This window comes from Phoca vitulina, unplaced genomic scaffold (assembly GCF_004348235.1).
Source record: "Phoca vitulina isolate PV1807 unplaced genomic scaffold, GSC_HSeal_1.0 scaffold28, whole genome shotgun sequence".
Taxonomy (NCBI): Eukaryota; Metazoa; Chordata; class Mammalia; order Carnivora; family Phocidae; genus Phoca; species Phoca vitulina.
The window spans coordinates 11,281,072-11,306,419 of NW_022589731.1; the positions used below are offsets into that span (position 1 = coordinate 11,281,072).

General features: G+C 36.9%; 1 protein-coding gene across 2 annotated transcripts in view; it reads right to left on the reverse strand.

The window, feature by feature from the left end:
- Positions 1–1,193: 1,193 nt before the first annotated feature.
- The window catches only part of CCDC186 (coiled-coil domain containing 186), a 46,328-nt gene continuing 22,173 nt past the window's right edge, over positions 1,194–25,348 (reverse strand). For both annotated transcript variants that reach the window (XM_032423235.1, XM_032423234.1), the window contains 12 exons: positions 22,256–22,468; positions 21,203–21,322; positions 17,746–17,850; positions 17,189–17,287; positions 16,934–17,020; positions 15,746–15,888; positions 12,565–12,820; positions 11,504–11,693; positions 10,246–10,326; positions 8,321–8,531; positions 5,587–5,806; positions 1,194–4,946 (listed from right to left, as the gene is read on the reverse strand). In XM_032423235.1, the coding sequence (XP_032279126.1) occupies positions 4,863–4,946; positions 5,587–5,806; positions 8,321–8,531; positions 10,246–10,326; positions 11,504–11,693; positions 12,565–12,820; positions 15,746–15,888; positions 16,934–17,020; positions 17,189–17,287; positions 17,746–17,850; positions 21,203–21,322; positions 22,256–22,468 (1,809 nt within the window). In that variant the 3' untranslated portion in view covers positions 1,194–4,862. The remainder of the gene's footprint in view (positions 4,947–5,586; positions 5,807–8,320; positions 8,532–10,245; positions 10,327–11,503; positions 11,694–12,564; positions 12,821–15,745; positions 15,889–16,933; positions 17,021–17,188; positions 17,288–17,745; positions 17,851–21,202; positions 21,323–22,255; positions 22,469–25,348) is intronic.

Below are 25,348 nucleotides of genomic sequence, written 5' to 3' on the forward strand. Positions count from 1 at the left end.
ACATACTATCCCTTTTTTGGGGAGTGCAATTAGGAGGGCAGATAGTCTATCTGGCAAACAGCGTGGCCTTCGGGCAATCAAAAAGTAAAACAAGGCTGAAAATTCCTCAGAAATAGCATACTTCTTAAATGCATGTTTGAAAAAAAAACAACCACCAAGGATCAAGTCTCTTACATACAATGTAAGAATTAACAGTGCATCTCTACAGAGGCAGGGACGTCAAGTCTGGTCACATTGTTCTCAATCATTAAAACGGCATTGGTCCTCCTCAGACACAGGCATCCTCTTAAGCTTCTAGTCCTAATGAAGTGTGTCCTCATTCTACAGTCATTGATTGGAGCAGAGTTATTAAGAACAAAACAGACATGGATATAAGTTCAGCGGAATGGTCTTTCCAATCTCATGCCTGAGCGTCCACTGACCAGTTAAGAACTACAAGCCAAAATAAACAATAAAATAAATACCCACCACAGCCAGTATCCCTTTCCCTCACTCACTCTCTTCCCGCATACATTCCTTTCCTTGCAGACAAATCTGTAGGCTACCGGAAAGCAGACTATTGAGGACGTCACGTAAGCTTCCTCTATTCTTTTAATTCTACTCTTATTCCAAGGATCCTGATTTTAGGGGATTCTTTCCAATAGTGAAGTCATGAAGGTATGTGGCATAATTTAAGTGTACCAGAACTTGAGAGAAATGGAAAACAACACGGCGTGATGTGAAATATCTACCACACACGTTAACTTCATGAAATTAATGCCATTTCGATAGGTTTTTATTGAACATATTAGATCCTTATTATTAAGGCTAGGTAATTTGGGCAAGTGAGTACATAGATTTGTGGAAAACATGAATATATTACTGGCTTATCAAGTTCAATGAGAAATTTTCACCCAGGCATGTGAAAATGTCTGTGAAAACAGGCATGTGAAAATCTGCCTTTTGTAAAAGGTCAAATTTTGTTACCAATTAAAACACAAATTTGAAATAGAACCTGGCATTCAATTTAATCTTTACTATTGTTCAGTGACTTCTAATAATAATTGGTATAATAAAGATAATTGTGGAAAGCAAAAATTCCTAGTGTGATTTAAAAAAGAAAATTCAAGCAATCTGAAGCAGCCTTGCCAACAGTCTGGAGAATCAGTCTGTCTAGCAAGTCGTGTATGTAAATAAATAATCAGAGATGCTACTAAAATACAACTTAGTAAACAGGCATTACCTATTTAATAAGTACAATATATACATAGAATTCTCTTGAAAAGCTTCATTTTATACAGAAACATTTACAAAATGAACAGTGTAATCAAATTAAAGATTATCTGTACAATGCACACATATATATATGAACTTTTGGAAGATAAACAAGTTTCATCATTGTAGTCAAAATGGACAGCCATATGCATTTTAAAAAAGGGTTCCATCCCAGAAAATACATCTTTAATATACAATTATATTTTTCATTTATCTTCCTGAAAATTCTTCATGTTTGGATACTTTTCCAATTATTTTCTCTTGTTCAGAGCCTTGAAAAATTTCAGGTTTCTAGTGCCACCAACTGGTGTTAAAAATTAACAATCTTAGTGTCAAAAAAAGATTGTTTTGTTTTAAAAAAGGATATTGAAAAACAGGCTACTAGAGTCAACATTCATAAGGCAAACTAACCATACTGAGTAGCAACATGATTGATAAAAATATTTTCACCACAGTAGCATTTACAATATTAATGGTTTTTAATGTTTTGGTTTCTTTCTACCAGTAAATCTTGGTTTAAATTTATATGCAAAAAATCTTTAGAAAATAATATGCTGGTAAAACAAAGTTTAGTAATACACATGAAAACATGATTAGAATTATCTTTGTGAGCATCAAGTAGGCATTAACAATTTACTAAAAGGGCAAAAATCAAATATCTCTTTACAGTCTTTGGATTTTTTTTTCTTCTTAAAGAATAATTAAACATCAAACTGTGACAGGGAATGTGTAGACCATTGTGAGACCACCTGCTCTCAGCATAACCCAGAGCAAGGATTCATTTCCCAAAGCTTCATACCACAGTGAGATTTCTGGGCCACTATTTGCACAAGTGGATTAACCTTCTTCCTTCTGCGGCAGGGCCTCAAAGAGTGGCTCCTACCGCCTCCCGCCATTTTCACTAGACCACAGCACCATGAGGACAACCAGTGCCCTGTCTGATTTGTTCACCAATAAAACCACAATACCCCGGATGCTGCCTGGTAATAGCAGGTTTTCAATACATATGTTTTTTAAGTGAATATATAACATGCTGGTAGCCTGATAAAATTTAATTCAAGATAAATCACTTTAAATGGTGATGAAGATAGAAAGTTAAAAAAAAAAAAACACACAACACCAAAGTTCAAACCCATTTCTTTGCTCAAACCCACTATTTTCAATCCTTAACACTGAGCAGGCTAAAGTTTGAAGTGGTATGGGAAAAAAGGGAGTCACAGTAAGAATTCACTTCAAAATTAAAACCTAGAAAAGCATATGCAGATATACACACAAAAAAAATAATTTCCTGCTCAAAGAAATCAAAACAGTGCTAACTAGCCAAAACAGCCTTTGATGTGTATAACTAATAATGAACATATAAATCTTGCCCCAGATCTCAGGTTTATCCAGACCATTTTCCTTTTCCAGACAACCATTCTTCTCTCCATATATTCAATATATTAAGAGTAGAAGACCCTCTAAATCCTTACATTAGCAGCTTTTTGTGATTGGTATAAAGATCTGACATATGCACCTCTTTGTACATTACTTTGCTCAGTTCTAATCCATACACAAAAAGATACAATAGAAACTGAAGAACAAAAGGAAAATAAAAGCATTTTCTTCAAAAATTTTCCATAGCTTGAAAAATAAAAGTCAGAATATTGTTTATAATAAATAGCTTTCCTCTAAAGTAGTGTCACCATTTGAGTTCTCCAAATGAATGGTGGTAGCACACATGTTAATATTGGAATGTTTCACTTTTGTATGTAATAAAATGTATATATTTTTAAAAAGTGTATAGACATAGGACACTCTAGATCTGATCACTACTTGGTCTCCATTCACACATTTTGTGTCTTGGAGGAAAAAAACAAATATTGTAGTCTATGAATCTCCATTACAGAAGAAGTCATGAAATTTAGTTATGTTGGCTACTCTAAGTAGTCTTTAGGAATATCAATAGTACCTCTAGAAAAATGGGAAAACAATTCAGATTTGTTTGCACTTACCCCCTTTTACTTTATTTTGATAAATTATTATTGGTAAAAAGAACAAGACACATTATGGTAAGAGTAACACTTGTTATAGCTATTTTAAGAAGGTGTTTTTGGACTTATATTTCCAGTTTGAAAAGATTTTGTTTTTGGATGGCAAGACATAACTTGATATACAGAAAAAATAAGATGCTGCATTGAATCCTTAGCAAAAATTTAGTAAATGATCTTTTTAAACAATGTTGATTAAAAAAATGTTAAAACACATTAAAGGGATATTGCCACCATGAGCCCAACTTTTAGAGCCATACAATTCCTTAAAGGTTAATTCATCATCCCAAAGCTTACTTCTCTTAAGGAGAGAAAAAAATGATGCAAAAATCTAAAACAAAAGGGACACTTGTGGCAACATCTGCCTATTAGCCAAGGTATCCTATTACAGAAATGATCTGAATATAAGGAAATGTGAAAAGTCACGCTCAGAAATGATAATAAGTTACAAATTACAAGAAGAAGGAACAAAATTCAATGATGTAGAAATGCTGATACTATGACTGGCAACATTTAAGTGCACATCTTAAATATTGTAAAAATCCATCAGGATACATAAATTTGGCTCTAAAATTCCTTTGGTTACAGAGATGTAATTATTTTGTATTTTAAATAAATATACTGAAACACATCACATTGGGGACTGTAAGATCACGCCACTGGAATATATAGTTATATAATGGTAAAGAATGGTATTCAAATGAAATGGTTAACAGAGCCATATGCTGGATTCTCTTGGGAACTGGTTCTTCATAAATATCTTAAACATTTATCTTTACATTTGATGTTAGTAAAACTAAAGTATTCCAGTTTCAAAGAATTCATCATTCATCTCTCTGCTCTAACGACTATTTCACATTTTAAAATACAACTGAAGTCCACAAATCTAAGTGAGCATGTTATTTAAAATCCTATTTTGTGTAACTGAAAAATAAAAAAAACTCAACATTAACTCAAACAATTTGAATCTGAAAAAAATGTACCTAGCACAGATAAGGAAACCGGACAGAGACATGCAATGTCTGATAACTGCTAACTACCAAGAGCTGGCTTTCCTATTAGCTTCCATTAAAATTAAGATTTAAGGACTCACTGGCATCCCTAAAATAAAACCAAATGTTATACTGGAATGTCAAAAAAAACTTTAATCACTTTAGTTTTCTTCATGTTGGAGAAATAGCATATTACTGAATGATTAACACGTGTCCTTTCATGCATAATTTTAAAAAGCTGAATTATTTTTGACGTTATATATTTTCAAAGGAAGAAATATGGAGAAGGGATTTTTGAAAGCCCTTGCAATAATGTTCAGCACTTCGTAGGACTATTAGCAATTTCAGTTGTTCTGATTCAGTGACAGGCTGTCACTATACAAACACAAATTTCATCAAAGCTCATTCTCTTACAGTATACACAGCAATGCATTCGTATTGTAAAAGGATACTTTTTTATACAGATGAAGCAAAACAATTTTTTACTGGCTGACACACAAAGCAGGGAAAATTTTTCCAACAACACTGGGCAGAGTGGCACCTGCTCCTTATGTGGCTTTTGTGTTTAGTGACCAAGAGCTATGTGTTAGGTTTTCTTCGTCCTCTGTTCTAGTTCATGCTGGTGTTTAATAAGACGTTCTATTTCTGTTCCAAGTGTTTGTAGATTTTCCTTTACCAATAAGAAAAAGGGGGAAAGAAAACAGAACTATTAAGTATCATAAGTATATAGATTCAGTTTGAACTGTTTTTGCTTAAATTTTGACACTGAAAGGGTGAGGATTAGTCTTCAGTGCTCTGTGGCATAAACCAGGTGCACAGCAGTTTTCAGTAAGTAAGTCCTGTACATTTCAGAATCTTTACTGAAGCTGCAGCAAATTTTAGTGCATATATTTATTACTACATTTACAACTTTATTTACTATCAAGGCCCAAACATAGCACAAATAGAATAGTTGGGTCGGGTAAAAGCCGCAAAAGTAAAGCTGGAAAATACATTAGAAAATGAATGCCTTAATCTTAAAATAGAGTCCCAGCGATTGATTATAACTAATTCTACAGGTCAAAGGCCACCCACTGCAAAATAAACAACTGTCTGTACAATAGCTAAGCTGATTTTCTGCTCTTTCTTCCTTTCCTTGCTAGCTTAAAAAATTGTATTTTTCAAGAAAAACACAAAAATTTTATCTCCGGGTAAAATGGCTACCTTGCATTATAGAACTAGTCCATTTACGGGCTAGCTCACACTATGAAAGAGGCACCATTATGCCATGCTTACTTACTGGCTGGTAAGTAAATGAGAAATACAGATACCTTCAAAGTAATATTTTTTAGTAATGTATCCTCCAAAACAGCCTGTAATTTTCTGTTGATCTCCAAAGAGAGGTCCAATGTTAATCCACTATCAGCTGGATGGGATGTATATAAAGATGCCATAATGCCACCCCGTCTACTTAAATGGACTTTGTTAAAATCAGATGCCTCTGAAGAAAGTGTGCCTGATTCTTCCCGTAAAATGTAACTCTGAATTATTCTGCAAAATAAAATGACACTGTCAGTTATATACTTGCAGAATTAAAAACATTAAAATTTACAAGAGTCAACTAATCATAAGCATGAAGATGATTAGCGTAAAACAAGTACCTATTAGGTTAATAACAGTAATATGTTAGAAAATAAATTTTCTTATTCACATGGTATCTTTTTTTTTTAAAAGATTTTATTTGAGAGAGCGTGTGCACCCACAAGCAGGGGGGAGGGGCAGAGGGAGAGGAAGAAGTGCAGACTCCCCAGTGTGCAGGGAGCCGGACTTGGGGCTCGATCCCAGAACTCTGGGATCATGACCTGAGCTGAAGGCAGATGCTTAACTGACTGAGCCACCTAGGTGCCCCCCGATGATGTCTTAATCCCATTTTTATTCAAATGGTATTTACATTAAAGATATATAAACATTGTTTTTCTATTTCTTTCCTTATTACTTTAATCAAAATATTTTAAATTTTTAAAAAGATTTTATTTATTTATTTGACAGAGAGCACAAGCAGAGGGAGCTGCAGGCAGAGGGAGAGGGAGAAGCAGGCTCCCTGCTGAGCAGAAAGCCCGATGTGGGGCTCGATCTCAGAACCCCAGGAACATGACCCGACCTGAAGGCAGACACCCAACCTACTGAGCCACTCAGGTGCCCCTAATCAAAATACTTTTGAGCAATTTCTTTATTACTCCATTTCAGTTAATATTTTCTATTTTCTTGTTACTAACTTAGAACTTTATTCATTTTTTAAAAAGATTTATTTATTTAGGGGCGCCTGGGTGCCTCGGTCATTAAGTGTCTGCCTTTGGCTGGGGTCATGATCCCAGAGTTCTGGGATCAGGCCCCGCATCGGGCTCCCTGCTCTGCGGGAAGCCTGCTTCTCTCTCTCCCACTCCCCCTGCTTGTGTTCCCTCTCTCGCTGTGTGTCTCTGTCAAATAAATAAATAAAATCTTTAAAAAAAAAAAAAAGATTTGAGAGAGAAAGAGCATGCACGCGAATGTATGAGCAAGCAGGAGACCAGGGGTGGGGGGAAGTGGCGGCACAGGGCTCAATCTCGCGACACTGAGATTACGACCTGAGCTGAAATCAAGAGTCAGACACTTAACCAACTGAGCCACCCAGGCACCCCTTCTTTTTCTTTTAAAAGTCATGGGCCAACTTTTCGCTAAGTCTAAAATTATTTCAAAATAAAAATTAAAAAGTCATGGGTAAAAAGTTGCAATATATAAAAAATATATCTTAAAAGACTATGGTATTTTTAAGAGGAATTTTGCACAGCAAATTTTTTTTTCCTTTTTACCAGGTGAGGAAGGAAGGCCCAAGCCCCAGAGAGCCCAGCTCCTGGGAGGGGAGAACAAGCCATTGGAGGGATGAAGAGGAAAGATCACAGGCCACAGGGTCAGGATGGAGAACCCGCAGGTGAGATGAACAAAAAAAACCATGCCAGAGGCCAGTTAGCAGGGGGACGAAATAGAAAACAAAAGTGCATGAAAACCCGTCTCATCAAAGTGACTGAGAAAAAAGTAAGGTTTCATGCATGGTACCAAAGCAAAGAACATTAGTGCAAATTAAACGTGTATGGAACGCACTGCACAGCAGATTCCAGGCTGTGCTGACCAGGCATCCCGCCCACCTCATAGAAAGCCAGTACCCCCTGCTCAGGGGCCAGGACGCCCTGAGGCCCCCAAGGTCACCATTCAAAAGGCCGGTTCTTAGCTCAAGGCCCCTGGTGCCCAGCTACTGGGAGCTTGAGAAGCCAGTTTTTGACTTTAGGTCACACTGACCTAGTCCCAGCTGGGCCCAGATCCCCAGCTCTTGGTCTGTCACTTACTGGATTAGTGGTGACTCTGGAACATTTAGTGATGTGACCTGAACACCACCAGTTAATTTATTTGTCCCTGAGTTTTAAGAAATCAATGAAAGTTTAAGTCATAGGCACAGAACCTTGTACTTGGCAGGTGCCCAATAAATTACCCACTATGTCCTACCCAACAGGAAAGATAATCCACAACCCCGTATCTCATGAAAATCAAAAGCTAACAGAGTGCTTTTATTAAATCCAACATTATCTTAGTAACCTAAAAAAATTAAGATCTGTTGAACTCTAGATCACCTTAAACACCTGTTCATCTCTGTATTCCCAAAACCTAGAACATAGTAAATGATCAATAAAAGACTGGGAACTGAATGACTAAAATTAAGAATTATTTTTTGATCTAAAACTAATGATGTAATGTATGGTGATTAACATAACAATAAAAAATTATTTTAAAAAAATTATTTTTTGAGGGGCGCCTGGGTGGCTCAGTCATTAAGCGTCTGCCTTCGGCTCAGGTCATGATCCCAGGGAATTGAGCCCTGCGGCCTGCAGGGCTTGCTGTCAAATAAATAAAATCTTTAAAAAACAAGAATTATTTTTTGAAAGATTGGCTCTTGATATGATTAATTTTGAAAACAGTAAGTTTACCATATAAGTAATGGTATTTCAAACACAGATCGTGTTATATAATACATACTTTGTTTTTTTCCTAATTTCTTCCACCAACTGTTTGATATGATCTTCCATAAATTCTATCTTTTCATTTTTCCGGGCATGTGCTTTTTGCAGCCTTACGATCCTCTCAATCAACATGGCCTTGTCCACTTCTGGAAAGTTATCCACAGCTACTGACGACCCGGTATTTTCTGGAGATCGATCTTCTGCACTGCTTCGAGCATTGAGGGACCCTGAAGACCAAAAAAAAAAAAAAAAAATCACTTAGGGTATTGTACTCAGTCTAGAGTCATCTGCTAATGTCACATATTATTTCTTCTAGTATAACCTGCAAATATTCGATCTAACAGAGTCGGGCACAGAATACAAGTCATACCTGGCCTGAGTTCTTATTTCTGAATACATAAATGACAGAAGTACCAAAAGGGCCTATTATGTCTCTCAGGAACCGGATGAGGAAGCAGCAATAGAGAAACAAGAAACTCAAGAAAAAGTCAGAATAACAAGTCTGAAGTGAAACTGAGAGCCAGAGAGAGAGAGAGAGAAGACAGAACACAGAGTGGGTTCAGCTCTGAAGCCAGTCTCTCGAAGCTCAAATCCTACTCCTCGACTTTCTAGCTGCGTGATGTTGGACAAGTTATTTAATTCTCTGTGCCTTGGTCACCTCATCTTAAAATGGGAATAATATTATTATTTACCTCATAGGATTGTTATCCTCATTTAGAGTTGATATATGTGAAGTGCTTGGAACAGTGCATATAAGTAAGCACTCAGTAAATGTTAGCTATTACTTTTATCAACATCAGTTGAGAAAAATTTCTGATCCTCTCTATCCTACAAACATAAGTCTTTTTTCAACTCCATTTTGTAGATTTAAGACACCTATTCAAGGTCACGCACTAATAAATGACAGACCTGGCTTCTAAATACCTATGTGTAGGGGAACCTGGGTGGCTCAGTCGTTAAGCGTCTGCCTTCGGCTCAGGTCATGATCCCAGGGTCTTGGGATTGAGCCCCGCATCGGGCTCCTTGCTCAGCGGGAAGCCTGCTTCTCCCTCTCCCACCCACCCTGCTTGTGTTCCCTCTCTCGCTGTGTCTCTGTCAGATAAATAAATAAAATCTTTTTAAAAAATAAATAAATACCTATGTGTAGTTTCAACCCATGTTCTTTCTACTGTGTGATCTTCCCACTACTGTAATAGTTGATGTGCAACTCCTGGGAGGGAGTGCAGTGTCATGGCATGCACTCATTCTAGAGTCTGAGAGTTCTGTCACTGTGGATTTGGGGCAAGTCATGGAACCATTCTGAACCTTTGTTTCCTCAGCACTAAAATGCGAATTGTAACACCGCACACAACTATTCTGCAGAGTAAATAATATGCTTAAAGTGCTTGGCGTGATTCCTGGCACTCTAAAATGACAAATACATGATATTTTGCTAATTACCATTTCCACAATGATATCAATCATAATTTTATGGACTCTATTCATTTTCACTTCAGACCACAGGCATATTTACCATGGGAAAGCTAAAAGATTTAAACATATGTATATATATAAAAAATCTTAAAATATATTGATGATCATTTCATTAGTTTTCAGGTGTTAAAAGTAACATAAAAGTAAAAAAAAAAAAGAGAGACCATATTATAACAAATCTCTCTATATGGATGGATAGAAATCTAAATTTAAAAATGGAAGAGGAAATTGTCACAAAGAATAAAGAAGATGCAGGTAAGATAATAGGAGGTAGGGAGACAGATCATCTAGAACCCCATGACAAACATGAAACCCTGGGAAATGATGAGAACTTATTTAACTGGAAATAATACCACTTTTTATAACTCAAAATGGGAAAAAAAATATCAACACTTTTTAACACAAAAAAATGCTAGTTCTTTTTACAATCAATCACTAGATAACAACTGAAACCAGAAATTTTTTTACCTGATGAACTAGAACGACTCCCCATACTGCTGACTTCTTTATCATAGCTTCCATTCTCCACCTGATCTAATTTTCTTCGTGCTACAGGAAAAATAAACAAATTACTTGTGACAATTATCATGACCACTTGCCCCATTATTTCTGATTTTAATTGCTAAAATCGCTCAGGCAAAAATGGCTTAAACACAAGAGAAATTTGTGGAATACATACTTTAGACAGGAGGGCTATAGTTGTCATTCATATAAAATGATATCTAGAAATGTACGGGCCAAATACAAAATACATAGAAACAACACTATGATGACATCACTTAGGCATAGTGACCTAACATTCAGAGTCCTGATGGATTTAGATGACCTCTACAATACCAGAAATTTCCCTTCAATTATAGCTTTAAAAACAAACAATTCTTATGGCAAATATCTGAATATATTCATATTAAGTAAATGCTAAATCTCTTTTATCTTAATACTATATTTCACTCAATAGTAACACAAAGTAGTGAGAACAGAAGAGATTAGGAAGTCGGAACAGATATCTTACTCATCTTTGTATCCAAGCACATAGCACAGTTTAAATTGTTTAAATTTTTAAATGAAAGAAATCTGGGTTCCAGTCCCAGCTGTTAATCATTTGTTCAGGTCATTCATAACCTGTCTGGGTCTCAGTTTCTTCTAAGATGAAGGGTTAGGGCTCAATGATCTCTAAGGTAGAGGTCTACAAGGTGGGCTGCAGGTACCCTAGATGCTGCACAAAACAACAACTCATAGCATGTGTAGGGAGAAAATATTAGAATTTCCATTTATACTTACATTTCATCTGATCTTTGAAAAGATTTTTTAATTTTAATTTTTATTATGTTTTAATCAGATTCTATTTTTCATGTTTTTTAATGTAGAGTGATACATGTTTTAAATTTATAAATAAATACATATAAATCTGAGAACAAACGCTTAAATACTTCTTACTGATTGGAGTATGTGATCAAAAACGTTTAGACACTACTGCCCCCAAGTATATTCCCAACTCTCACATTTTGGGGTTCTGTGCATAAACGTCCTTTAGCATAGAAGATGTTATAGACTATTCATGGAACTCCAAGAGGTTTAGCGATTTGGTTTATAAACATTAATACATTAAAAAGAACATATGGCACTAATCATTGTGGTAGAACCTCATGTAAAATATATTTTTTCTATAAATCCTTAATGACTAAAAGATGCAACATTAAGGTCTAAGTGTGCGAGAATTTTATACCTTGCTGGAGTTGTTTGGTAAGATCTTTGACACTGGAGGCATGTTTACGTCTTTGGGTTACTAATTCATCTTTTAGTTCTTCGACCTGGGTACTCAATGCTTTAACTTCTGTTTGTCTACAGGTGAGTTCCGCTTGCAGAGTCTGGACCTCCTCTTTTCGCAGCTCTTCCTCTTTTGACAATCTACTTTCCTAAATATTAAATGAGATCAAACAAAAAACACCAATTTTAACACCTGTTTGTTTCCATTACTGCTCATAGTTTAAAACCTGAAAATACAGGGTCCTTGATGGTAGATTCTTCCAGAATTGTTCCTTACCAGGTTTTGTTTCCCGCACTCCTCAAATTCCTTGCGTGGGAATGCAGGGGGCATATTAATGCATTTGCCATTTTATACATGCAAAACAGTCTATGTCAGAGGTCTCTGGTTATTTTGGACTAACAAATTATTTTTATGAGTAACTTGAAGACACTCTGATCACTTAGAAATATTAAACCATTTTTAAACTATAAAAATCTAGAGTATTTGAAATACTCTAAAAAATATATAGTAATTCCAGGGGTGCCTAGGTGGCTCAGTCAGCTGAATGTCCAACTCTTGATTTCGGCTCAGGTCACGATCTCGGGGTCACAAGATCGAGCCCCGTGTCAGGCTCCATACTCAGCAGGAAGTCTGCTTGAGATTCTCTCTCTCCCTCTCCATCTGCCCCTCCCCCCCAAAATAAATAAATCTTAAAATATATATATATATACACACACACGTGGTAATTCCAGTTACTAATGACAAAAACCATGGTTTTCTTATTTTCAAAAGTGAAATACTTTCTCATAAACACTTTAGGAAGGTATTTTATTATAAATTATATACAGGAAGGAAAAAGGACACTTTAAACAAGTTAGAAGGAAAAACTGACACTTCTCACAGCATTTGAAATTACCAGAAAATCAGGCCAATAAAAAAAAAAAGCTCAACTTAACTACCAGTAGGTTTATGCTAACAGGAAAATTTAATTTGTGCTTCTTGTATGTCACTTTAAAAGTTAAATGTAAATGTATACTTACCAAATTAGTATTTGTCTGTTTCATTTGTTCACATTGGCTTTGTAACTGACTTTCACTACAGGAAAGCTTATCAAATTGTGACTGCAAAGAATTGGATTCAGACTGGAGTTGCGCATTCTTACTAGTGAGCTTTTCTGTAAATAGTAGTAATTCAGATTCTCTTTTCCTACTGCCTTCGATGTCTTTTTGTAGGTCATTAATCAAAGAATTAAGACTTTCCACTTCTTCCTTCAAATTTTCAATTTCTTGTTTACCTCTAAAAAACAAAGTTTATACTTAAGAAAAAAAAAACTACTAAAAGACATTACATTAATGGTTTGGGATTTTCACAAACTAAAATACTTTATAAATGTACTTTTACTCATTCATCCAAATTATTTATTTGGATTTGTAGGACTACCTGATATATGCTAGGAACTAAGAGCTGTGAGTATAAGACTGACATGGGCCCTGCTCTCAAAGATTTCCACTAAGGAGATTACATGTGTGATAAAATATTTTCGATGATGAAAGCACCGAGTGGGTTGCCTCACCTAGTGTAAGTGGTGTTTAAACTAACACAGCAGGGGCTAGCAAACTTCTCCTGTGAAAGGCCCAAACTTAAACAATTTAAGTTTCTACGGCATATGGTCTTTGTGGCAAGTGTTCAACCCTGCCGCTGCAGTGTGAAAGCAGCCACAGATAATTCATGAAGGAATGAGAGTAGCTGTGTTCCAAGAAAAAATTATTTACAAAAAAAGGCAGTGGGCTGGACTTGGCTCGTGGACCACAGTTTGCTACTTCCTGATCAGAAGAAAAAGTAGGAGTGAGTGGGACAACAAAATATGTTCCAGGTAGAAGAAACAGGATGTGCTAGATCTGGGAAGGGAACGAGAATGACTTTCTTGTTGGTACTAACAAACACATGTTGAACACTGATGAGGATAAGGACAGCACTATATCCCCAGCACTTAATACAGCGCATGCACATAGGAGACAATCAATCCACATTTGTAAACAACTATTGCTGAAACCCAGGAGTGCGAAAAGAGAAAGCACAGAGAGAGAAGCAAGGTCACTAATGATCTTCCAAGCCATGCTGTGGCATCTGAACTTACTGGACAGTCCTTGAGGCAATGGGAAATCACTGAAAGGTTTTGAGATTTCCTTTTTAAAAAGACTATGCTAACTTCAGTGTAGGAAATGGACTGCAAGGGAAGACAAAAAAAAAAAACCCACAAAAAATAAAACAAAAAACCCATTTAGAAGCTATGGCAGCTTTCCAGATAAAAGAACAATGGCAGCAGTAGTAGGGGTGTGAAAAATAAATGAACTTGAAAGATACTGAAGCATTAACATCAATAATACTCTGTGACTGGTTAGATGTATGAGGGGAAGGAAAGGAAACCAAGAAGGACGCCCAGGTTCCTGGGCTGGAAAATCATGTGGATGCTCCACTCATCACTCATCTCAGGAACATCAGAGGAGCATATTTATGGGTGGGATGGATGAATCAGTGTGGGACATTCTAAAAGTCTGAGGTGCCTTTGATACCTGTATGTCTGGGCCTGAGCCTTTAAAAGGGCTGAAGATAATGACTTGAAGGTCCTACAGCATACTACAGCAATAGCTGGGCCATTCAGAGTATGATAAAATAGTAACAAAAGAGTTTTATGACAAGGAGAAGGCTGCCAAGGAGACTGAGAAAAGGAGTGGCCAGAAAGTGGGGAGGAACACCAAGGAAAGCATGATATGAAGCCAAAGGAACAGAGCATGTCAAGATAATGGGCTTGGAGTACCTGGGTGGCTCAGCTGGTTAAGCGACTGCCTTCAGCTCTGGTCATGATCCCAGGGTCCTGGGATCGAGCCCCGCATCGGGCTCCCTGCTTGGCGGGAAGCCTGTTTCTCCCTCTCCCACTCCCCCTGCTTGTGTTCTTTCTCTAGCTGTCTCTCTCTGTCAGTTAAATAAATAAAATCTTTAAAAAAAAGGAAAGATAATGGGCTTAATGGTTTTAATACTGAAAATTCAAGCAAGGCTTACTCTGGGAAGTGTCTGCTAGATTTAAGGAGGCATTAGCAGTTTTTAATGGGATGTTGGGGTAGAAGCTAGACTGAAGTGGAGAGGAAAAGGAGGACAAAGGAAGTGACGGCATGGAGGAAGAGTACAGATGATTCTACAAGGATGTTTGGTTGTGAAGGACATGAGAAAGGTGGGGGGACATCACATTAGTTTTGACATTTTTAATACTGAAATGTAGAAAAACAAAAAGTAGAGAGAGGTAAGAGATAAAGGATAAAGAAGAAATAGTCCAGAAAGATCCTGAGAAGGCAGAAGAGCATGGGATCCACGGAAGTAGAGAGAACAATTCAGTTCAGAGGGGAACAGGAACATGTCTTCTGTAATAACAGAAGGAAGAGAAAGAAGAATAGCTGCAGATGAAGGCAAGTTCACAGAAGAGACAGAAAGAGGTTGCGAGAACAGTTACCTGCAGCTCCCACTTCTCTTGTGAAGTAAATAAGAGGTAATCACCTGCCAAGAGTAAACAGCGAGGAGAGGGAGATCGGAAGTGGGAACAAAGAAGGAGCATCTGGAATAGATGCTTTGAGGTGGGGGAGAGGCTGTAACTAAGGCCATATGGCAGGATTAGAGGTCACTAACATTTCCAGTTGAGGTCGCAGCACCAACCCGGATGATGGTGAGGATTTTTGGCAATACTGAGCAGCAGCCGCTGGGACAGTATCAAAAAGAAGGTATTTGGATTAAGGATGAATTTAGGCTCTGCCAGGTGACGTCATGAGTAGAGTTTAGCTAAACGGTTTTACAAGAAGCCAAGGAATGTCAGCTCCTGACCTTGCACTACAATACACACAAAGATACAGATGTACATATATATCTACCTTTTAGAAGTACTAGTAATAGTAGCATAATTTGAACATTAAAGAATAAGAAACTAAAATCCATTCTGTTTTATAAATTGCCACTTCCAATATTTAGGGAATATAAACTTTGATTTTTAGAAGCCATAATAGCAACTTCAAAGATAATCCAAAAAAGTTCAAATGAAAACAGGAATTTTAAATTTTTTAGCTAGTAAAATTATAAAATTCTTATTTAATGTAATAATTACATTTAATAACAGAATCTTGAGATAGAATTAAAAAGCCTATTGATTAGCATAAACAGAAGTTGCTTGGTTTATACCTTTGATGCTGCTCCTGTATCTGATCCACAATTTTCACTCTGTCCAATAAATTCTGAATTTCAGCTTTTTGACGATTAATAATTTCTTTATATTTGGATAACTCATCTTCTGTTCTTAATCGTTCATCTTCTAGACATTTCACCTATCAAAATTCATAACCAAGTTAGACTATAAACAGTATTTTCTTGTTCCTTAATTACTTCATATAGTGATTATATATTAATAATCCAAGCTAGGGGCTCCTGGGTGTCTCAGCTGGTTAAGCATCAAGACTCTTGATTTTGGCTCTGGTCATGATGTCAGGGTTGTGAGATCGAGCCCCACATCGGGCTCTGCACTGTGCGTGGAGCCTGCTTAAGATTCTCTTTCCCTCCCCCTGCCCCTCCCCCACCACTCACACGTTCGCACACTCGTTCTCTCTCTTGCTCAAAAAAAAAAAAAAAAAATCTAAGCTAAGTTATAAGGATTAATGTGAAGAAAATATAATGGGACATTAACAGTCTTGGGGTTCAGTCTCAGATTTCTTGTGATTTAGTCACAGGAGTTTTAGCATGTCACATTATTTTTGCTGAATCTCCATTTCCTCACCTGAAAACAAGATATACCTTCCCCACCTACCTCAAAGAACTGGCACAGACAACAAATGGAAAGGCACATGAAGGACACTTTAGAAATTATTAAATGATGGCAAATTCAAGGTGGTTACTTAAAAGCCTATTTCTAAAGAAATGAATTGATATACAATGATATTTCACATTCATATTAAAAGGGATACTATTTTTACAATGATGACTATACTAGATTGTTAGAAATTAAAACTGTACAAGACTACCCAGGAGAAATATAGTCTATTATTTTCTGTCACTTACAGTTCTAAAGTCCAACTATCTTTCCAATTAATTTGCTGATAAGACTGCCTTATGTTAGGGGCCCAAGGATAAGTGACAGAAACAGGAAATGTGCTGTAAAATAGGAATGTCTGGAAAATACTTCAAAGGGACCAAAGTGGAAGACATTATCATTTCAACAAAAGAGTCCATTTTATTGCTAGGAAATCAATATTCTACTCCTCTGAGTTCTTTCATTTTGGAATGAAAGTGTTTCCCTAACACTTAAAAAAATTAGAAGGAGTCCAAAATTAAAGATATTTAGCCTTCCTCTGAAATCATGACTAGAGATTTCCTTACCTTTGTTCTGAGTGTTCGTAGTTCATCCATACCCTCCTTAAACGTCCTCTTCAGATCTTCCAGTTCTTTTATTTTGGCATGATGCATCTTTTGTAAAGTTTAAAAGAAACCACAAGTCACTATGTATTAAACAAGACCTAAAATTTATTGCCTATTCCTTCAAAAAGGCCTTCAAAGTGGGTGACAGTACTCATTCTTTCTCTCGCTCTGTATGTATTGCCCAATCCAGGGCATGAAAAGAGCAAAGCCACTCACCTCTAGCTGGTCAGATTTTTCTTGCATTTGTTTTTCAAGTTCTCCTTTTGTGACTCTAAGCTTGGCATCAAGCTCATTGGATTTAATTTCTTCTGACTCCTAATGGGAAGGAAATGAAAAAAGTATGACTGAATTTTTAAAGTTTTATACTTTGGAAAGTGAAGGCTTTGGCAGTTAAGTTTACAAATTGTGAAATGCATACCTTGGGTATCTAAAAATGACTGTACTGAAAGATTTTAAATATGTCAATTCTGTACGAACAAGAATAGCCCTTAAGATATGTAATATAATATACAGTGGGTTTTAAGTTATAAATTTCCTTGTACTCTTCATTCTTCTGATATTTTTTAGTGTTTTTATTTGGTTAAAAACATCTCTAATAAGATCTCTAGTTAAGCTACAAGTACTTTAACACAGGAAATAACCTGTCATTTATTTAACTGTTCTACCAAATCCATTCCACACTTCAAATATTACAGATACAAAACATTAATGAAGCAAGAGTACTGATATTTGGTGCAATTTTATTACTAATCTATTTGAAAAGTTAAGCATACCTGATATGTTTTTATCATATCCTGACAATTTTTCCGTATCTGATCAGCTTCTTCCTTTGCTTGAGTTAACTTTGTTGTTGTTTCTTTGAGTTTATCTTTGGTTTCCTGCATTGACAAAAAGATAGTGTGAGATAAGAAAAGATATATATTGGTCTCTGCCCCAGTCCCTGACACAAAGCTCCTAAAACCCTTGTAATTTCCTAAGTCATAAGAACACTAGGAGCATCTCTTGCTGCAGTACTGATTTTGACCTCTGTTCCTGACACAGAGTTCTTGAAACCCTCGTAATTTCCTGGGTGACAGGAGTGTCTTTTGTTCTAATGAGGCGCCTCTGGGTGGGCTCCTGGATGTGGGCTGGTCACCAGAAAGACCAAGTCATGATTAGCAGTCTGGAATCCAGCCCCCAAAGAAGGCCTGAAGATGGAGCTGATGATGGATCATTCCTTCATAATGAACCCTCCATAAAATCCCAAAATATGGGGTTTGGAGAGCTTCCAGACTGTCAAATACAACCACACCAAGAGGTTCCCCAACTCCACGGTGACAGAAGCGCCTATGTTTGGGACCCTCCCAGACCTTGCCCTATATAGCTCTTCATTTAGCTGTTCATCTGTATCCTTTATCATACCCTTTAATAACATGATAAACCCAAGTCCTTCCCTGAGTTCTTTAAGCAAATCTTCAAACCCAAGGAGGGGGTCGCTGGAACTTCTGATCTATAGCTGGCTGGTCACAAGGGCACCTGGCCTTGTGGCTGGCATCTGAAGTATGTGCATGCTGGGGGGCTGGGGAGCCTTCTTGTATGACTGAGCCCTTAACCTGTGGGATCCAATGCTATCTCCAGGTGGATGTGTCAGAGTCAAGTGAAACTGTAGCAACACCTAGTTGTATCGCAGAGAATTACTTGTAGTGGGGGAAAACCTCCACACAACTGGTGACCAAAGTGTCAGAGGTGAAGTGTTCAGTGTAAAAGTAAACGAGACTCAGAGGGAAGAAACACACAGTAGGGAGAAATGGGTTCTTCCCTACACTGGAGAAGGAAAACAGTTTGTCCTTCACAGACAGTGACAAGGTTGGGCCCAGTACTGTGATAAATGGTAAGGACAATGACCACAGTAGTCCTGGCACTGCCATTGAGGGGTTAGATACTATTCTAGAAATAACACTTTATGCTTCTGACAAAAAACCAAAGTGGACTGTACAGTTAACTGATAGCCATTAAATAAGGTTAAATTTGATAGTTTTTAGTAAATCACTAAAAGTAATTATTAACCTGGTAAGACAAGAGGAACAAAGTGTTAAACCGCTCTCTGCACACACATAAAAGACCATTCTTTGCTTTACGGCCATGGTATCCATTCAAAACTGTCTTATAGGTCCATGCTACAGTTTGGTTTCTGTTCCTAACCACTCTCCTAAAAGAGCAATTCTGAAGGTTTGTAGGGACTACTGTCTCATCAAATTCAATTACTTTCTCTCATTTTCTATTCTTGACTTACCTGCTCCAGTTCTGACCACTCCTGATTCTCTGGATATCCTTCCTCTGTTTCTATTACAAGACAACATACTACTGTTTTTCCCTTTCCATTGTTGTCTTTTCTGTCTCAACTGGCTTTCTGCTTCCCGTGGCAATTTTCCAGATAAAGCCCTGCTCTGTAGCTCTTTTTCCACAGTTCTTCAGATCACCCATCCAGTCCCATAGCCTGAGCTATTGTGGATTTGAAATCAGGGTTTAGGTATCACCTCCTAGTAGCTGCCCTTCAGAAAAGGGTAGAAGCTGTTATCTGCCTTCCCACAGAAAGAGTCCAGGGCATTCCTGGATTAGAACAACTGATACCCTGTTCTGTAGATTACATGTTTCCTCCACTGAGGACACCGCTTCTGGACAACACCTTGCCACATACTAATTGTTCATGTAATATTTGCTGAATCTATGAAGGAATCACTAATATAAGCCTTTGCTCTAGGGAGGCTGGTCTTCCCAAACATCAAATACTCATCTCCCGTTTTTCCTTTTCTCTTGCTCTTCCTCCACTTGGAATGTTTCTCTTCATCTTTTGAACCATCTAAATTGCATCTATTTTCACACACTACTTCTTTTATGTCGTTTTTGGATACATCTATCATACAACTAAGTACCTAGCTATATACTTCCAGTTGCTGGTCTTTTAATAAGAACTTGATTTGTTTTTTGGGGTTTTTTTAAGATTTATTTGAGGGCGCCTGGGTGGCTCAGTCGTTAAGAGTCTGCCTTCGGCTCATGATCCCCAGGTCCTGGGATCCAGCCCCACATCAGGCTCCCTGCTCTGCGAGAAGCCTGCTTCTCCCTCTTCCACTCCCTCTGCTTGTGTTCCCTCTCTTGCTGTCTCTGTCAAAATAAATAAATAAAATCTTAAAAAAAAAAAAAGATTTGATTTGAGAGAGTGAGCGAGCACAACGGGGGAGGAAAAGAGGGAAAAGGAGCAGACCCCTGCCTAGCAGGGAGCCCGATGTGGGACTCGAACCCAGGACCCTGAGATCATGACCTGAGCTGAAGGCAGCTGCTTAACTGACTGAGCCACCTAGGCGCCCCAAATCCTATATGGCTTTTTTTTCCCACGTCTGTATCATCAATAACTGAAAAACCTTGGCACACAGTAGGTACTCACTTCACTCAAAAAATAACAACTGAGAGATTCCTATAATTCTAAGTAATTACTAAATAAATAACCAAATAAAAGAAAAATTTTGATTAAGGGACTACATTTCATTTATTTAGTGAGCACCTGCCATATAAGGCATTCTTCTAAGCTTCGAGGAAATATTACTGTTAAGAAGACTGATAAAAATCTCTACTCTCATAAAGCTGGTATTCTAGTGATCACAGGTAATACATAAAATACATAAGTAAAAATATGTTATATTAGATAATGACAAGTGCTAACAAGTAAATATAAAGTAAGGGCACAAGGGGGTTTGAGGGGAGGTATGCAAATTTAGAGAGCTAGGTAAAGTGTCATTGAGAGGTGACAGATGGGTAAAGATCTGAAAGAAGTGAGCAAGAATATTTACTAAGGGACTGGATATGGTGACTGAGAACTCAAGGATAAGGATGAACTGCCATTTCTTGAGATGGGGGAGCAATGGCAGTTTCAGACATGTTCAGTTGAAGATGCCTGTGAGTCACCCAAGACATCAGATGTCAAGTAGCCACCTAAATATAAGAATATGGAATTCTGTATAGAAGTTATAAATCTAGGAATCACTAGTATAGTTTTCTATGCTATGTTTCCATATATGTTTTTGAAGTTTCATGTTTTTCAAGTTCACTAATCTTATCTTCTGTAGCATCTAATCTTCTGTTAATTCTATCCACTGTATTTTTCATCTCAGACATTGTATCTGAGCCACCCAAGTGCCCCTGCATTTGCTCTTAAAACTGATTCTAATAATTTTTCCACTGCATTACAGTACTTACCTTGTGTAAATCCATTTCTGCTTTTAATTTGTTTTGTGCCCATTTTACTTTAATGACATGAGAGTTGATATCTTCCTTTAATTTGTCAATTTCTCTGGTGAGTCTAGTAGTTTCACTTTCCTAAAACAATATCACTAGGTCATATTTTTTCATTTAAACAATCAACCAATTATTTGTGTATCTTTTATACCTCCTCAAAATAATTAATTTAATAACACTATATTTCAGAGGTTAGCATATTATGACCTACATAAACCTAATTCAAAGTTCAAATGGTAAGAGAGTAGCAAAATCCTAAATCCAATCAATAGACATAAGATGATTAACATATTTCAAACAACTGGATATGTTGCAAGTACAAGTACATCTCTATGATTCTTCTCAACTGGCTGGCATTAAGGTGAAATACAAATTAATTTTTTTCCAGAATTCCTGAGAACAATGACAACATTCCTGAACTAAAAGTTAATTAAAAAAAATAACATTCATTATCAAGAAATGATGACTGACTAGAAATAAGACCATGCCATGAGGCTGCTAGTTAACAGCAAGGACTCTGAATAGCTCAGTAATTAAATTTCTTCGGGCAGCATCTAAAAAGAACATGTTTTTCTACAAGAAAAATATAAATTCTATTCTATGATAAATAAGTGTTACATAAGATTCCAGTCAAATTACATAGTTCTTGCTGAGAAACTATTCACATCTTGATCCTACTATGTATGTATTTTACCAAAATAAAATGTTCTTTTGGAGCAGGAACTCATTTCTTCAACATATAGATATTAAAAGAAGGTTTTAAAAAAATCTATCAAGAAAAAGTTATTTAATAAACATGTGTCAATATCTCATTTTTTTCCCAGCAAAAACTTTTTGCCAACAGGTAGTGAGATACTAAAGTTACTAAAGCATTCACGTTCTTAGAAGGTAAACTAATAAAAACAACTTTATGTTAAATAGTGACTTTAACCACATTAAGTTATCAGTATTTGATTAGATAAGGAAAAGCAAAAAGAATAAATTTCAACTAAAGTACACCACCACAAGTTATACCTTTGTCTCATACAGCTGGTGCAACCGTCCTTTCTCCTGAGAAAGCTGCTTAATTTTGTTAGTGTTTTTCTCAGATTCTTTATTCGCATCTCTGAGTTTTCTTTCAAGTATCTCTTTTTCCTTTCGAAGATCTAAAGATTCCTTCTCACCTCTTACATACTTCATTACCATTGCTTCTTTTTCCTGGCGTGCCTCTTCACATTTTTTGTTGGCCTTTGAAAAAATATCCAGCATTAATAAAAAAATTTTTTTCAAATCAAAATCAAAATAAATCAAAATAAATAATAATTTTCCATAATATTACCAATGTATTTTTTTGGTTTTTGTACATTCCCAGGACCCGTGTCATGAAATTTTTTAATGAAAGGAAAAATTCAAAATTATAGAAAAATGATACAGTAAACAAAATTAATATCACTAATACTTGTGTTTACCCCCCCCTTTTTTTTTTAACTTCGGCTGACATAGCTGCCGCTTTCTGTTTACTCCTCCAGATCCACTTTCCACTCTTTCCTCTCCCACCCTGTGCTTTGAGAAGATGACTATCATGGACCATATCAACAAGTTTCCTTGTGCTCCGAACTTCCAGTCAGCCAAAAGGCGGCACTAGGCAGATCAGAAGTATAGGCCAAGAGTGAGATCTGGCTCCTCCAGAATCACAACAGGCTGGCTGAAGGCCAATGCTCAAGTCAGGCGCCCTCACTATACGATTAGCCCCTCCCAGTGGCACTACCTGTTCCCTCTCCTTATTCCTTTAGCTCAAGCACCCCAGGACCCTGCATCTTCCCTTTGGGCCCCCTAAATGTTGTCTATACCTTTTGTAAAGAGTCCTTTTATTAAATTTTCAAATCAGCAGTTTCTGTTTTCTGCCAGGACCCTGACTGTATGGCTGACAATTCCTAAAATCTAAAAATCTTAGCTCCCTTGCAAAAAGTAAGTAACCATATGCTAATTAATCATTTGATTTCCTGTATATGAAAAGCTTTCTAAAGTATTTCATTTAATGGGGTGCCTGGGTGGCTCAGTCAGTTAAGGGTCGGGTCATGATCTCAGGGTCCGGGGATTGAGCCTGTAGGCAAGGCTCCCTGCTCATCAGGGGATCTGCTTTTCCCTCTCCCTCTGCCCCTCCCCCCGCTTGTTGCTCGCTCTCAAATAAATAAAATCTTTAAAAAAGAAAAAATAAAGTATTTCACTTAATAAAAAATACCTAATTGGACTAAGTGTAACATCTATACACTCTTAAAATTATTAATATAAGCTGGTACTCCATATTCTGAAGTTTTATGCAATGAAACTTTTACAGATAACCCTTCATTTAAGTACATTTAAATTCACAATTTGCAAATATGATGGAGCACATACTTATGTTATAAAAGATGGAACCTTGAACTTTAGGGATTTTCAATGGTATCTAGTGGTAAATGCCAACTAATACTATAACTGAATTGAAGACGGTATAATGTTGTGGGTTTTTTTGTTTTTGTTTTTTTAAAGATTTTATTTATTTGACAAAGAGATAGCCAGAGCAGGAACACAAGCAGGGGGAGTGGGAGAGGGAGAAGCAGGCTTCCCGCAGAGCAGAGAGCCTGATGCGGGGCTCGATCCCAGGACCCTGGGATCATGACCTGAGCCGAAGGCAGATGCTTAACGACTGAGCCATCCAGGCACCCCGAAGACGGTATAATGTCAAGATAATGTAGGAAAAGCTCCCAACTCTGATGAAAAGTAACTGACAAAGAATGTTTCATGAAGTTCTGGTACAGGTGATAAGCACATCTAGTTGACACTCAGAATACTATACATACAAATATTTTTTAAAATTGTCCAATTGGGATTTTTTTTTCCTCACTGAAATAGCCTGCTAATTTTCAAGAGAAATTAAGGGAAACATTGGAATAGGAAGGTCAGAGATCCTTGAGGATTTCACAATGTAATTGTGGACAAGGACTGAGAAAATTGTACTGAACTGGTTAACAGAATTAGCTATATTTTTTAGATAGTTGAATAACTGTCCTTAAAAAAGGTAATTAATGGTAATGTCAACTTAAAAAGAAGTCTGGTTTCATAAGCTCATGCTTAGACAACATATTGGCTTTTAGAAACACGAAGAATAAGTTGTGGCTTCTGTCCCAGAAGAGCTCACTACCTAGTATGATCAACATACAAACAAAACATTTATACAACATCACATTAACAACATATATACATATAATATATAAAGAAATGTGCAAATGCCTAAAGATATAAAATAGCATGATTTTTTGGAGGATACCAAGACATTTTGTAGGATTTATATTTGGTGTGTTGGTTGGACTGGTGAGTAAGTAGTTATGAAGTAGACTGGTAGAGATCAAATCTTCAAACAAAGAAAGGCTTCTCTTATCATGCTAATGAGTTGAGATTTTATCCTATAGGCAATGGGAACCCAAAAGATTTATAAATTGGAACCTTTTATTAAATGTCTGTTTTAGTAAGATAACTGGTGGCAGGATGGAAGCTTCACTGAAATTGAGAGATGAGAAGCAGAAAAACCAGAAGAGACAATTAAAATAGATAAACTATTACAAGGTTCTTGACTATAGCAGGGATGTCCTGTTACCCAGTCATCCATGAATCAGCTGCAAAGGCATAACCTAGGGTGCTAAAAGTTCACGTTTCTAGGTCTCAACCCAGACCATGGCAGCACCTGCTTCCCAGAACTCCTGGGAGTATTAAACAAGATGATAAAGTAACTACTACTTAAGCTTCCATAAAAAGTCCATCTACTGTACAGATAAAGGAAGAAGAGCCGGTAAGTCTTCGGATTTGACCAGTTTAAGATGTTTATCGTTGACTTGGATGAACATAAAGAAAGCATGAATAAGATAATCAGTAAGATTCAACAGCCAGTTAAAATTAAGATAAAATGTAAGAAGTTCTGCTTCTTGAAATATGGCAGATAAACTATCCCCATTCAAAACACCAAAAGTTTTAGATGAAATACAACAAACACCCTTTTATTTTTTAAAGATTTCTTTATTTATTAGAGAGAGAGAGAGAGAGAGAGCGCACGCATGCACACACACGCACGTGTGGGGGAGGAGGGGCAGATGG